The 15111-nt window shown below is 42.5% G+C and overlaps 1 protein-coding gene across 4 annotated transcripts in view; it reads right to left on the bottom strand.

The window, feature by feature from the left end:
• Window positions 1-6371: 6371 nt before the first annotated feature.
• PRPF40B (pre-mRNA processing factor 40 homolog B) overlaps window positions 6372-15111 on the bottom strand; it is a 178269-nt gene continuing 169529 nt past the window's right edge. For 3 of the 4 annotated variants that reach the window (XM_069230521.1, XM_069230522.1, XM_069230520.1), the window contains exons 24-25: window positions 10957-11088; window positions 6372-9077 (exon numbers count right to left, since the gene is read on the bottom strand). In XM_069230521.1, coding sequence (XP_069086622.1) covers window positions 8985-9077; window positions 10957-11088 — 225 coding nt within the window. In that variant the 3' untranslated portion in view covers window positions 6372-8984. The remainder of the gene's footprint in view (window positions 9078-10956; window positions 11089-15111) is intronic. The other variant, XM_069230523.1, reaches the window with a different exon arrangement.

Consider the following 15111-nt stretch of genomic DNA (forward strand, 5'->3'; position numbering starts at 1 on the left):
GAAGTTCTCCAAGATTTATTGATTTATTGATTGATTCTAATCAGTAAGGATGATCCACCCCACGGAGATAGGCCTCTGGGAGCCCTAGATTTAAAACAGTTTTTAATCTCTGTTTTTATTGGAATAGATAAGAGTATATTTTGCCAAATACACTCCACCTCACCACCAACCTAAAGGAGCTTCCTTTTTTAGGTCTGGATTGTGGCAGTGTAGCTGTCAAATTGACCTATTGCTAACAATACAGCTAGGGTGGCTTTGGGTACCCCCTTTCAAGTGCCTGCCCTGAAATACAAGAGAGAGAGCTTTACAGATATATCCCTCTATGTAAAACGCCTTTGGCCTCCCTTTAGTGTCTTGCTGTGATGTGCTAAAGCTGCATGATTTAGCAAGTTAAACGTGTATCTGTTGGCTTTGCTAATGATTGCTGTTTCTGTCTGTTTTGGAAGGCACCTGAGTGCTGTGGCACCAGTCCTTGGTGATTCATACAATCTTTCTAACCTATTCTTTGTTTTTTTTTTTGGCAGTTCTGCTATGTGGTAATCCTGAACTCTATTTCGATGTGAAACCGCCGCGCAGTCACTGCCCTACAAAATGGATCAAAAATAGATCCTTTTAATTCACTCCTCTGTCATGCTGCAGCATCTTGGGTGTCAGATTGATCTAGGGTCCTCTTTTGCCTCACTTTATGTAAGTTTTTAAAATGCTCCTTTCCCCTGACCGTGGTGGGGCCAGGTTCAGGCTTCTTGTTTTGGAGTCATACTGCAGCACTTTAAGGATGAGAGGAGTTTGGGATTGCTAGCTGTGGACCACCAGAGAGAGAGGAAGGGGTGCCTCATCACAGTGATGTCACTTCCAAAAGTCTCCAGAAGTTGCCGAGGCAGGGAACGTGCTGCGATGCAGTAGCAGTCTTGAGGAGCAGATCTGCAGTAACAGGTGAGTGCTTGGCTCATAGATTCTGGATCTTGCATTGCCTTTGCTGCCTACTCTGCCCTGTTCCGGCAAGGAGTATCCACAGTCCCACAGGGATGCACTCGCCAAAGCACCATTGTCTAGTTTATAGGATTGCTTGATGCTGCACTGAGCACAATCACAAAAGGCGCCACTGGTCTCCTCGGGCACCTCTCGTGTTAACACCTCCTGCACCACTAACACTGCTGCCTGCTTCAGCCAGCTTGGGTCATGAAGTGCAGAATGCATTGTGGATACTTTTAATGCAGTATTTAAAAGAGGCCTATCTACTTAAATTGGTATGACGAATCAGGAGAAAGGGCTTCTGGTTAACCCTCTCCAGAGATATTTCATTTATGAGAGCAGCCTTTACCTGTCTTCCTTTTGCCTCTCTGTCGCCATCTCTCTCTAGTCATGCATACTATGTTTACACCTGCCAGCCTGGCTTCTGAATGACTAGGTATGTATAGTTAGTGAGCTGTTCCTGAGGGAGCTTTAGCAATTCAGCATTCTCACAAACCCTCTACCCCTACAACCAACATCGGAGTTCATTTGTCAAATGGTGCTCGTCCAAGAATTCAGTGGCAATTTCCAATGCCCAGTTCATTACCTCATGATAATTTGAGGTTACATAATTTCTGCTGTTAAGAATGAAAAGAGATATTTTTGAGAACTTCTATTCCCGAGTATAGTAAATACCTACTACGAAGAGGAATATGCTCTGAGAGGCTGCAAGAGTGGAACATACTCGATCTTAGAATGATGACTTTTGTGCATGACTCCTGGTTAAGGGGAAATGTAGGAAGACCTGACTTGCGACTGTTGGCTTGCAGTGTTGGTTCTTCTTTTTATTGCGGTCACCATTAATTACAGTAGCATCATAGAGGATGCAGACTGCGATTCAATGGGCTTCCTGGAATGTTGAAGTGGATATGAGAATCAAAGAACTCTGCTAGCACTATAGGTTGCTTTTTGAAAACCAGCATTGCAATGCAATCGGTCTCGCATTTGCGAGAGTTAAGAGCTATTGGCATTGTAAATGACAATGTGTTATCTGTATGTTTAGGTGTGGAGTGGATGTATGTGGTTTGGAGTGGAATTATGTGGGGTTGATTTGGAATTGTTAGCTATGGAATTGTGTGGGGTGTAGTGTATTTGTGAGGTGGAATTATGTGACATGGTGAATAGATAGGTGTGAGAGCTGCATAGAACCAGGTGCCATGCTGATATGAGCCGAGGTAAACAACAAAAATACACGCCTCCTTGACAAAGAGGGCAAGGGGAATGGGAGGGGAGGTAGAAGAAATAGTACCTGCATCACAGCAGACGGACTAATCAAGAGGAATTCATGTGTACTTGGCTGGCCCTCTGCTGACGGAGCGGGGCATAGTGATTAAGAGCAGCTCCCCGAGTCCTGTTTGAGGACATTTGTGCTGGGAAAAATGGGGAACGGAGAAGGTGAACAGGAACACCTGAAATTAACCGGTTGTGGTAATGTTCATGCAATTGCAAATCCAATCACATATATAATGAAATCATATCCTTAGTAAGAAACCGGAGGTTATATACAGTCGGTTGAGAAAGGCCAGTAAGGTTGGGAATAATAAACTGCTGCTTTTGAACGGCCAGTATCTGGTAATTATAAACTAATGGTTGAGTAACACCAGAAAGTTGGGGAATGAAGCCACTTGTATGGTACTGTAACATTACACCAAATCGTTTGCTTCGCCCTGTTATCACATAAATATGGTACAGCCAGAGCTGCTGACTTTGGAAATGGTGAACCAGGTTCGAGTCTTTGCATCATCTCCACATCCTGTACTTTTGGGCAAATTACTTAATATCCTTGTGCCTACCAAAAATTAATGTGTAGTTGTGTAATGTAAATTGTGCTTACATAAAGCGCTCCAGTATCTTAGGGTTGAGTTTGCACTATGCAAAAGTCCCCCTGCAAATAAAATTAAAGTAAAATGCTGTGTCTGGAAAGGGCCAGAAAATCTGTGCACAGTCCAAAAATTATCAAAGAAATATTACCTCTGAAAAGCTGATAGGTCTTGGGACCGAGCCAATCCCATATAAAACCATCCACAAGCCCTCTGTTTGCGGGGCACTGGAAGTTAGAACACAATAGTACCTCAGTCATGTCAGGAGCAGTGGATTGGCACTATTTAAGTTGAAATCAATTAGTGCTTCATCCCTGCTTCACACATAGGAACGGAAATGATGCCAGACATGCCATGACAAATTACAAGGCTGTAAAAAAGAGTGCCACGCAAATCAGCAAATTGTGAGCGATGGGTGGGCTCCAAGCCCTCTACTGAACACAACGGTGTCTCACATGCAAGACGCATGTGCAAGCGCATGCACTCGCAGGATCAACCCTGAAAAAAAGAATAGCTTAAGTGAGAAACAAATGATTATGTACAGTCAGTTGAGAAAGGCTAGCAGGATTGGGATTGAACACAAGATTTAGAATCACATTGACATTTCTGCACCATTTTCAGTGTACATTGATGCAATGCTTGCAATGTGTGTTGTAGTATTTGGGATAGCATTGTTACAGTCGAGACATAAAGGAGCTCTGTTTCTTCCCCACCGCAGTTGGCAAGCAGCAAGCATTTTAGTTAAAATCGTGGATCCACTATTATTCACAACAGCAAAACGAGGTTCACAACAATTCCGTCAACACAAAATAAACATTACTAAAGAAATAAAGCACATGATTAATACCTCTGATGGGGCAATAAGGCAGGCAGACTCAACCTGAAACAATCCAAATAATCCCATAAATTAAAGGAAGCACATAAATAGACCAATGTAAAAACAATGTTTTTAACAAACACCATGAACACGGCAAGGTTAGTAGGGCTGGTAACAAAGCAAGCACCGTGAACTAGGTTTGAGTCTCGCGATCAGCTTAACTTCCTCAGCTTTTGAGCAACTTACTTAATATCCCTGTGCCTACCAAGAAATCAATATGTAGCTGTGTAATGCAACTTGTGGTTCTATAAAACACTTCAATAAAGTCAGTTTGTTTGCGCTATATAAAACTCTCCCTGCAAATATAAAAAGAACAAGTAACTACCAGTTACTTGTCACTGTTTGTTTTGTTTTTCAGTTGCGCTCATGGCGCTTTCAAGATTTCTACAGCGGTTCTGTATTATACAGCAGTCCCGCTGTATAAAACTTGAAAGCGCCATGAGCAGCAACTGAAAACCAAAACAAACAATGACAAGTAACTGGTAGTTACTTGTCATTGTTTTTTTTGTTTTTCAGTCACGCTCATGGCCCTTTTTAAATTTTTTACAGCGGGAACTCGAACAATAGACGTAAACTGGTAGTCATGCAAGGTGCTCAATTACTGCTGAGCGAGATTGTGCTATGTTGGATTTAAAAAGTAAAAGTCGTCCAGAAACCATGCGGAAAACATGGAGCTGCGAATGTTTTCATTAATTGGTCGGTGCTCTCGAGGAGGGCTAAACACCAAAAAAGGCTTGATGTACGCATGCCTTTCACAAAAGAAATCAAGGGAATTTTAAAAGGCAAGCCCACAAACGAATGAAAGTGATGCGTGTGGTTCAAAACCCAACAGAAAGACAACAGGTCGGAAGCGCTTGCACGCTCAACCTAAACAAAAACTGTGATGAGGCTTTATTTAGCTGTTGACCTCCAGTGAACTAGATTCTGAAACTGCTACAAATTAAATTCTGAGTGACTCACTGGAATACCGTGGGAACTTTCTGGTTTTGAGATCCTTATTATGCAGGATTGGGCCCATGAATGTCTAGGCCCCAATATTACTGGGAGAATACCAGTAGAATACTTGTAGGAAATTTCCACAAGCCCCGATTAGAAACAAAGCAAGTATGTAATTAAAGCCTTGATGCAGGGGATCAATTGAACCTGGGGCTGATGCATGTTAACTAATTAATCCTCTACTAGCATTGTGTGCATGAAACAAATTAAGTATTAAACTAAAGAGCTGCAGTTTTGGAATGAGAATTACAACACTGTTTAAATAGCACACGCGTAAATGTGCTATTTCTTTCTCTCTGTTCCTCTATTCACTTGTTGAGAAGGTGTTCAGATAATAATGTCTGTGTTCTGAAACTTATTGAACAGTCCAAGTCTGCCACTGAAAGGCATGTGTACCTAACTTTTGTTCACTATTGATTCAAGTTCAGTAGACCTTTGTGGATGATGTTCTCCATGGCTGTTAACACCTATTAGTGATCATGTCAAAGTGACACACTGGATCTTGTGGATCCTTATAGGATGAAGGACATAAATCTCAGATGTATGCATGATTGTTCATCATCATTGTTGCTTTACGAGTTTTGTGGCTAGTTAAATGAGAAGTCCATATTGTGGGAAAAAGTAAAGAATGCAATAGGAGGAGTTAAGTCAGTTGTGATCAGGCTGGGATGACGTGGTTTCTAAGAGCACTGGTAGCCTTACAGTCATGTCTTAAGGTTGTTACTTGTTAAATTTGGTTTGCCCTATACGAAAAACCTTTAGGACGATCCAAAGCTGGATGTGTTTCTAGATAATAGTGGAATCTGGTGGTTATGCCGTAACATTCGCACATCTATAACATGTGTGATAGTTGAGGTAAGTAGAGTCCATCCACGGAATTGAAGATGTTTCTAAAAAAAAAAAAAGAAAATAGTGCTCGCCTGGTACCATGCGCTCTACAACCAAGAGCAAATAGTCCGATCTGAGACAAAGTCCCAGTACAATAAATACTGTGAGGAAGAGATACCCAAGCACTCAAAAAAGTCCCACTGTCATCAAACAACCATGATACACCTTTAGTAAGAGTAAATAACAGTTTTTAAGAATGTCCTTGACTTCTATTCTTCTTTAAAATCTTTTCAAGTCAAGGACATGCTTCAAAACTGTTGCCTACTCTGACGAACAATGTATCATGGTTGTTTGATACGAGTGGGACTTCTTTGAGTTCTTCAGTACTTCTTCCTCACTGTGTTTCTAGATCAATTGCCCTAGTGACCAAGGTACAACACCAGAGGGATGTGATGATAGACAACCCATTGAGTCATTCATCGCCAATACTATTTTTGTTGTTACCACAGCTTTTCAAGAGTCATACTAGATCCAATCACTAGATAGCAAGACTGTTTAACAGATATCAATCTATCAATTTTAACTCCCTGGCCTAAAAAAGCCACGCATTAACTAGAGAAGAAGGTGACTGTGATGCTATTTAGGGAATGGACTGTTAAAGCACTGAGCATTGCCTACTCCCACTAAACCACAGGACAGTCGTCAGTCTGTGAAAAATAAACAAATACTTTATGCCTCAATTACCTTCAAGAGCACTGTTTTACTGGACAGCTTGTTTCCAAATAAATCATGGATGCTGAAAGGAAAATACTTGAATTCATTAAAATTACTTCACTCTGTTGAAAATAAAAACAAACATTTAATTCATCAGGTCTGGAAAGCCTCAGTTCTGGACTTGAGCCAGCATGAGTTCTGCGCTGTCTGTGTGAGCGTCAACAGGACAGCTCTAAGGTGGTCAGCCTTGAGGCAGGGAACAAGAGGCTCTGCCTTCCTAGAAGGGCAGAAAGGCCTTGGCACAATCAATGGAGATCAAATACAAACAAAAACTGCATTCTCATGGCACAGATTGAGGTGAATGTGTGCTTTCGTTGTCGTCCATCTTTCTTGCTTTGCTCCAAACCTGGTAGCCCACAAACCAACCTTTAGTTGTTGTAGTAATGGAAATAATAGGAAATAGTACACATCTCTTAACGTTCACGAAGGGAGATTTCTCACAATCTGAAAGCATTCTTAGTCTGTATGTGCACTATGCCACCTCAGTTCATTCCTCTGAGGGCCTGATATTCTAGTACAGGACACTGGACATGGCTTGAGCAGATGCCTTGGCTCCCTCTAACCTTGCTCTATCTTGCTTCCAGTTCACGCCTGATCAAAATTCACCTTCACACAAGAGTAGCATTGTGAACAGTGGGACTGGCGGTATTTTCTGCAGTGTTATTACCTGTATTTCTTGACACAGAATCAGGGATGTGACAGGCCCTTCCCATCATGGCGTGAACCACTGCTGTGTTCTAGGAGACCGTATCTTCTGGGGGATGCGTATCAGGATTATGTGGAGGCAAGCAAGCGTGCAAACCCCACACCTCCACTCAACTCATGCTGCTGCTCTACACTTATACAATCGATGCATGAGCCCTTTGTAGATGTGATGCCCCTTGCCTCTCATATCCCCACATCACAGTATGGAGCTGACAATGACTTCCATTCCACTTGGATCACACATTAAGCGGTAAAATGAAACAAAGTTACATCTGCCTACATCACTCATTTGAAATAAAACACACTTTTAAATAGGGAAACGCTGCAAACGCGTTATGGGGATGCTCTCAGCAGTGCACTTAAGGTTGCACAAAGATGGTCTTTAATTGCATCCCCATGTTAATCAGGTTCCCGTAGTGATGCTAACACACATACCACACCCACCCTGCTGTTTTACACCGCCTTTGTGACAGTCACACCAGACTTACTCACCCACACATACTTTGCAAAACCTCTGCTGTTATTAATAATGTTGTGCACATAGAGCTCATAAGATGCCTTATGCTTCTACATGCATACACCCACATATGCACGCAGGTGGTTCATAATGTCCCCACTACTGCCCCATCACATATTCAGTCACTCGAGTCGATCAACACAATTGTGACACACTTATAAATTGGGTACTCCCTTCCAACCTCTCCAAACAAAAGTAACAATCAAACTGATGTCTCCGCTGCAGCCTCAAAGGGTGGATGGATTCCATCCGCCATCTGCAGAGACTTGTAAAAGCACATACTTAGATATTCTGGAGTGTAAGCAGGCATACACATTGGCAGACAGCATCGAAACGGACCACACAACACAAAATCAGAGCTGTCCACTCAGACAGCAGTAGAGGAAAGGATTACACATTCTACAGATGGGTAGAGAACTAGAGGAGGAAAGAAAGAGCATTCTCAGCAGTCAGTTAAAGAGTGTGCTTGACGAGCATAAAAGTTCAGCCCATCAAGGGAAGCAGGAGACACAGCTTAATAGTAGAGGGTTTTCAGCAATTCCCCTAGGTGAATTAATGGAAGAGGGGTATCATCAGCGAGTTAAGATGAAGGTGCGCAGTGGTCATTCAAAGGTGGTACTTCAAGCAAGTGGTGGTTAACCTGAGGGTGCTTGGTGATGAACTGAAGTGGACTTTTTAAAGGACTGTGACTGAACATATTTTCAAATAAGTCGGCTCAGCTGTTTGTCTATGCTTGTTCATCAAGGAAGAGCATGTTTGGAAATCGGGTAAAATGAGGGTGTGTAGTGATCAGTTGGTGCATGTCTACTGACCAGGATGTGATCAGGATAAAGATGAGTATGCTTGGCTGTGCGTTGTATTCAGGATGGTTTATCAAGAAAAAGCAGCTCAGTATCCAGCAAAGGTTTAGTCCATCAAGGTTAACTTACTCCGTGGACAAGTTACGTACGTGTTTCTCAGTTGAGAGCATATCCACGAGGCAGACTTAAGGAGTATGTTCAGCAATACGTTTCTTCAAATAGTGGGCCACAATTATATATAACTCTGTGTTGTAATTAGCGTTCCCACTCGGGAGGAAGAGTACGTCCAGTGGTCCAGGATGGTTGGCCGAGTGTTCAGTCTAGAGGATGCAGATCCTTATTACTTTTGGCACCTCTTATTGGTGTTTAGCCAACTCCCCCGGACTTCCATTTACTATTTTGACTTTGCGCATCAGATGTTCTTTTCACAGGTGAGTGCTGCTGTTTATAAAAGCTGATTACCTCTAGTAGAAAAAATCGACATGAATTGCTGACTGCAGCTTTTTTTGTGGCTGCCATGAGTTTCTTCTGCTGACCTCAGCATTGCCTGGGACCACAGAAGGTGAGCATCCTTACATTTGAAGATGGTTGGTGTTTAAGGGGTAGGGATGAGCAATCACCACACTCACAGGTGTATGTGTCCACATCCACAACGATTATGGATGATCATCCAGCTGTTGAAGCAGTGTCCGGCGCCTCCTCTCTAGCTCCCCTTCACTGAGTTCACTCTCAGATGTGTCCCAACCTGTCTAGAAAGAGAATCAGTGCTGAAAAAGGAGCGTGGATGCATGATACTTAGTCTCAATGGTTACTCTGCTCAACATTTTTCACTTAATGCTCTTACACAACAATTTAAATAGCTAGATTAGTAAGGATACACCACTTGGAGATGACAACTTACTTGCATCCCAATAGCACAAAGGGGCTAAACTATATCCCTCTGCTGTACAAGTGCCATTTTCTCAACCTCTACAGTTGTTGTCTCTATGCATTTAAACAAAGACATAGGATCTAGTGTGCTTATGTTGACTTTTCAGTTATGTTTAAGCAGATTAGGTTTGTGATCCTCGACAGTTAAACAGTCTTTCAAATCTGTCTAATAGTGTTTAACATCCTACAGTGAAACCTATAGACATTTGCCAAAATGCTAGCTCCTGGTACTTATATGCAACACACTTATGGGACTTTCCTCCATGAAGAATAAAGGATGTTTATGAAAGTACTTATATCCACGTATTTGACGAATTGCGTCAATAGCCATAAAAGACAACCGGAGGAAATCCATATCAGAGATTTTCATATTGCCATCTGTTGAATCGAAGTTTTTAAGGTCTGGCCACAAGGGCAGCTCTTGGTAGGGATTTCCTAATATTTACCGTTTTTCTGTGCTTTTATTAGAAGGGGAAGGTTGAAGTCTCTGGCCCTCCCACTTACACAGGGCACTCTGTAGGTCTAACATGGCATTGGGCCCTAGTGACAGCCTTTGACCAAACATACTCTGGCCACCTGAAACCCAGACTTGGGAGTCCAAATTTAGAGAAACTGAGGGATCAGTTGCTTAACATGAGGCTAGAAGCCTGATAGGCCAAGTACTAGTCACTCAATGTCTGCCTCTATCAAGAACGAGTGGTAACGTTCTCTTCTATTCGCCAATGACATGTTCATTTCAGACTATTCACTGTTGTGAGGCTTCTGGACTATATCTGTGTGTTTGAAGCAGTTTCTTTCATTGTCCTAATGTTTTTCATTGTTTTTTGAATGAGAGGTTAATTTCTCTTGTCATGCAACTAACCGCCTGCACCAATGGTGGTCCTCTCAGGCATCTTTAGACCGTACATGTAAAGTAAAACTAATGGCTATGATTACTAGGGGCATGTATATGCAGCACCTAGATGCAAGAAATAATTTATGGCCTAGTCCGTGCAGGTACTTGATTGCAGCTTTAACTAATCACTAAGTATTCCAGTTCAGATTGGTGTAGTCTTATAGGACCAAAGAAAAACAGGAATTGGCTTTTAAATGCATGGGCTTATGACCAGATTACACTTTTAATTCGTATTTCTACCCTTAAAACATTTATTCCAGAAGTCCCTGCCCCAAGAAAAGCTGCTCCTCGGAGATGACCCCTCCTCAAAGACAGCCCCTCCTGAGATTAGGCCTCCTCCTGCAGAGAATGTCCTTCCTGTAGATGCCATCTGTACAGATGGATGCCGTTCCTCCACTCCCCTAGAGAGTGTCCTCCCTAGACACCCTCTAAAGAGAAGCTTTTCTCCTGACATGCCGCTTCTCCATGCAGTTTATTCCTTCCGAGAGTCTCCTCCCAAGGGAAGATACTTCCTTCACCAGGGAAGCTCCTCCCTAGAGCTGGAGACACCCATAGAAAGGTTTGACCACTTATATGTCCCTCCCCAAACAAGCTCCTCCCCTTATGAGAGAGGTTGTTTCCAATAAATGCCCCTACTAGAAATTAATGTCGTTACAAGAGAAAAAACCCTCGCCTGAGCTGGCTCCCTTCCTAAGATGATCTATCTTAGAAGCCCCCACTCTTCCAAAGAAGCCTATCAACTTAGATCCTCCCCTCTATGGATGACACATCTTTTAGTGGTTTACTCTAGAAAAACCACTTACCTTCTCTTTCTTTGAAGACCGTTTGGGAGACTTGTGTCGCAAGTCTGAGTGATCAAGTTCCTTCTCACACTCTCTGTCATTCTCTTTCTCTTTCCTGTGTTTCTCCTTCTCTGCATCGCTCTGGGGGCTGTTCTGTAAAACAATGGTCTTTGTCACTTCTCATGAACAGAGCAGGGGCACTGCCACAAAAGTGTTGCACGGCTTTACTAAGTTCCAGGAGGTAAGAAATAGGGCTACAAGGATGAGAAACAGGGTAACAGGACCTAAGAGACAGGAAAGGGGGTGGAAGGGAAACAAGCTATCAGATGACAAGAGATGGGAAATTCAGGATATGGGAAAGTGGAAGCTAGAACCCATGATAATGGAAATAGGGCAAAATTAATCGGGAGACGGTAAACGAAGTGTAGTGATCAGAAGGTAGGAGAGAGTGCACAGAGCTTGCAGGGATTCTGCCAGTGGGCAGCAGGATCACAAGATATTGACAAGTGAACTGGAACACAGCCAAACAAGGTGGGCAGCTAAGTATGAGAAATGCAGAGGCATGAGAGAGGCCCATCAAGCTAATGGTCTCAAGGAGGGTTACAGCTGTAGGGCTCAAGGGATGGGAAAGTAGCTGTATAGTTATGATGAAATGTGGATAAGGTATTTCCTCTTCTTTTCATGAACAATATAAGAGTATGATTATATCTGTGTCTTTCCCAATCTAGAACCCATGTCTATAGAACACATTTCTTTGCCATTCATGGCCTCATCCCTAAAACGTTTGCCCTGCTTGAGGCACACTTTTTCCACTCTAGAACAACTGTAATCAGAACTATGATCCACGCCCTCCCCGCTAAAGGCTATGCCATATCCACTACGGAAACCGTGTCCTTTCCATCTCTTAAACTCTAGACTCCATCACTAGCATTCCCCAGCTAATTTCCATGAGATGTTTTATCCAAAACTCTATAGCTTATGCAACCCATCTCCAGAACTCTAAACCACATGCCCTCCCATCTCTTCCACCACTTCATTCTACTACTGCTTGGCACTTGCCATATCGTGTGATTAAAAAAAAAAACAACAACAACAAAAACAGGAATGTGTCTGTGTCTCAGTGTGCAGGTGGCTTTAGTTTCTATTAGTTGCCTTTGCAGTTTTATTAGCAGTATATGAAACATTTGCAGGCTGAATAAGGCAGGAATACCTATTCATGAAATAAAAAAGTTGCTAAATAAAAGTACGTATTGTATGTTCACTGTGTGTGGACTCGCTTTACTTATGATACCTACCAGATTGACTGGAGAGCTCTAAAGCCATATCCCTATGATCAAGAAGATGTTGGGCAAAGACTGACTGAAATAAGTTGCTCAGAGAGAACTACACCTAGCTGCATCCAAAAGCTTCCTAACTGGTCAAGCACCCGATATACAATAATAATGATAAAACAACATCCTAGTAAGCGTGCAACCCAAAGTCAAAACACTCCGAATTCAATACAACATACAATTAAACATGAAGCAAAGCACGGGTTCCAGGAAGAGCCTCTATTAGAAGTTACTATTAAACAAAAGGAAGCATTTCTACCAACTGCAATGGGCCACCATCCTGCATTATTGGCATAGGTGAGACATGCAATGAAGTGAAAGAAAGTACAAAGAAACAACCATGTATGTATACTGTATATCCTGAGGGAATTATTGTTTTACATGGTTGCACTCTAGGATTCTGGAAATATGCTTTTATACACTCAACTACTCTTTTCATAATTCACAGTCTTTCCAATGTGCAGACATTCTGGACTCCCCTCCTCCTTAGGCCCACCCCTAGCAATAGCAGAGTTAGCGAGAGATGGATGGTGGCCCTGTAGCCCATTGGATTATTATTTGGGGAGGATGACTACCCACCTCAAGGAATAATCGCAACCCCTTGTCAGTGTGAATCCTCAAAGCCACCAAATTAACCTTAGCTCAACCCCTTAGTAGCTATGGCACAGAGCAGGCAGGCTTAACTTAGGGCAATGCGTAACGTATTTATGCAATACCAACACAGTAATAAAAAAGAAATGCAAAATAATAAAAATCCAAAACCTAATTAGAAAACAGAGTAAACTTTAATAACATGACACCGGAATGCCCACAATAAAGTAGGGGTAACGAAATCATTTTTTTAAAAACGTTTTAAGTAGTTATATCTCCAAGAACCATAAAGTAGCAGTGATAGTAAGTGGTTGTGGTGGACTGGGACACAGGTGCAAATTGACGCTGACCACAACAGAGCACGAGTCGCATACACCAATCAGGTTTGTCATGGTCAAAGATTTTACCTGCTGACTTAAGTCCTTTAATCCCCAATCCACATCAGGTGTACACTTCTAAAGCCCCCAGGGCCTTCTTGCTACTTAGTTTCACAAGCTGTCGAGTAGGGGCCAAATAGCAGGGCCCAGTTACCACTGGGCAGCAGGGTAGTTGCAGGAAAAGGCCTTGTGTAGCTTGTTGTGCCCTGATAACTTTAACCGGTCAGCCTTATGACGCTTGGGGTCCACTTCTTTGCACTGGGCACAAGAGAGAGCAGGTCCAGGCCTTCAGGAATCTTCTCAGGTTGCTAACAGCAGGCTCCCTCCTCTTCTGATATTCCTCCATTCCAGAATTGTTCTGATCTTCCAGAGGTCCAAGAAGTGTTCTGAAGAGGGTGCCTGGATGTGCCACATTTGTGCCTGGCATGAGCTGAGTGGGAATGACTCCTGGGGATGCCTCAACCAATCAGGTAAATGTTCCTTGGGTAATCCCTACTCACTTTGGCAAGTTTTAAGATGGCAGCGTTCTTCTGCCACAATAAACATGGTCTCTGAGGACAGGGGAAGGGGGTGGTGTGTGTGTGTGTATGTATGTGTGTGTGTGTGTGTGTGTGTGTGTGTGTGTGTATATATATATATATATATATATATATATATAGAGAGAGAAAATGTCACTTACCCAGTGTACATCTGTTCGTGGCATGAGACACTGCAGATTCACATGCTGTGCATTATCCTGCCATCTAGTGTTGGGCTCGGAGTGTTACAAGTTGTTTTTCTTCGAAGAAGTCTTTTTGAGTCACGAGACCGAGGGACTCCTCCCTTTCGGCTCCATTGCGCATGGGCGTCGACTCCATCTTAGATTGTTTTCCCCGCAGAGGGTGAGGTAGGAGTTGTGCATATAGTTTAGGTGCCCATGCAATGAAGTGAGTATCTAGGTACATAATGTGTATAAAAATAGTATATATCTACAAATTTACAAATGTACAAGTTTCATCAACTTATAACGGCTACAGGCTCCCGGGGAGGCGGGAGGGCGAATGTGAATCTGCAGCGTCTCATGCCACGAACAGATGTACACTAGGTAAGTGACATTTTCCGTTCGATGGCATGTGTAGCTGCAGATACACATGCTGTGCATAGACTAGTAAGCAGTTATCTCCCCAAAAGCGGTGGCTTAGCCTGTAGGAGTTGAAGTTGTCTGAAATAATGTTCGTAGTACAGCCTGTCCTAATGTGGCTTGTTGTGTTGTTAACACATCTACACAGTAATGTTTTGTGAATGTATGAGGCGTAGACCATGTGGCTGCCTTACAGATTTCTGTCATAGGTATATTTCCTAGAAAAGCCATTGTGGCGCCTTTCTTCCTAGTGGAGTGCGCCTTTGGCGTAATAGGTAGATCTCTTTTTGCTTTGATATAGCAGGTCTGAATACATTTCACTATCCATCTGGCAAAGCCTTGTTTCGATATTGAATTTCCTGCATGAGGTTTTTGGAAGGCTACAAACAATTGTTTTGTTTTGCGAAATTGTTTTGTTCTATCAATGTAATACATTAGTGCTCTTTTAATGTCTAATATATGTAAGGCTCTTTCAGCTACTGAGTCTGGTTGTGGAAAAAATACTGGGAGTTCCACTGTTTGGTTTAGGTGGAACGGTGATATAACTTTTGGTAAGAATTTGGGATTTGTACGGAGAACCACTTTATGTTTATGTATTTGTATAAAGGGTTCTTGTATAGTAAATGCTTGTATTTCACTTCCTCTTCTAAGAGGTGTGATAGCTATTAGGAAGGCTACTTTACAGGTTAAGTTCTGTATCTCACAGGAGTGCATGGGTTCAAATGGTGGATCCATGAGTCGTGTCAATACAATATTA

The sequence above is a fragment of the Pleurodeles waltl genome, chromosome 4_2, assembly GCF_031143425.1.
Source record: "Pleurodeles waltl isolate 20211129_DDA chromosome 4_2, aPleWal1.hap1.20221129, whole genome shotgun sequence".
NCBI classification, from domain to species: domain Eukaryota; kingdom Metazoa; phylum Chordata; class Amphibia; order Caudata; family Salamandridae; genus Pleurodeles; species Pleurodeles waltl.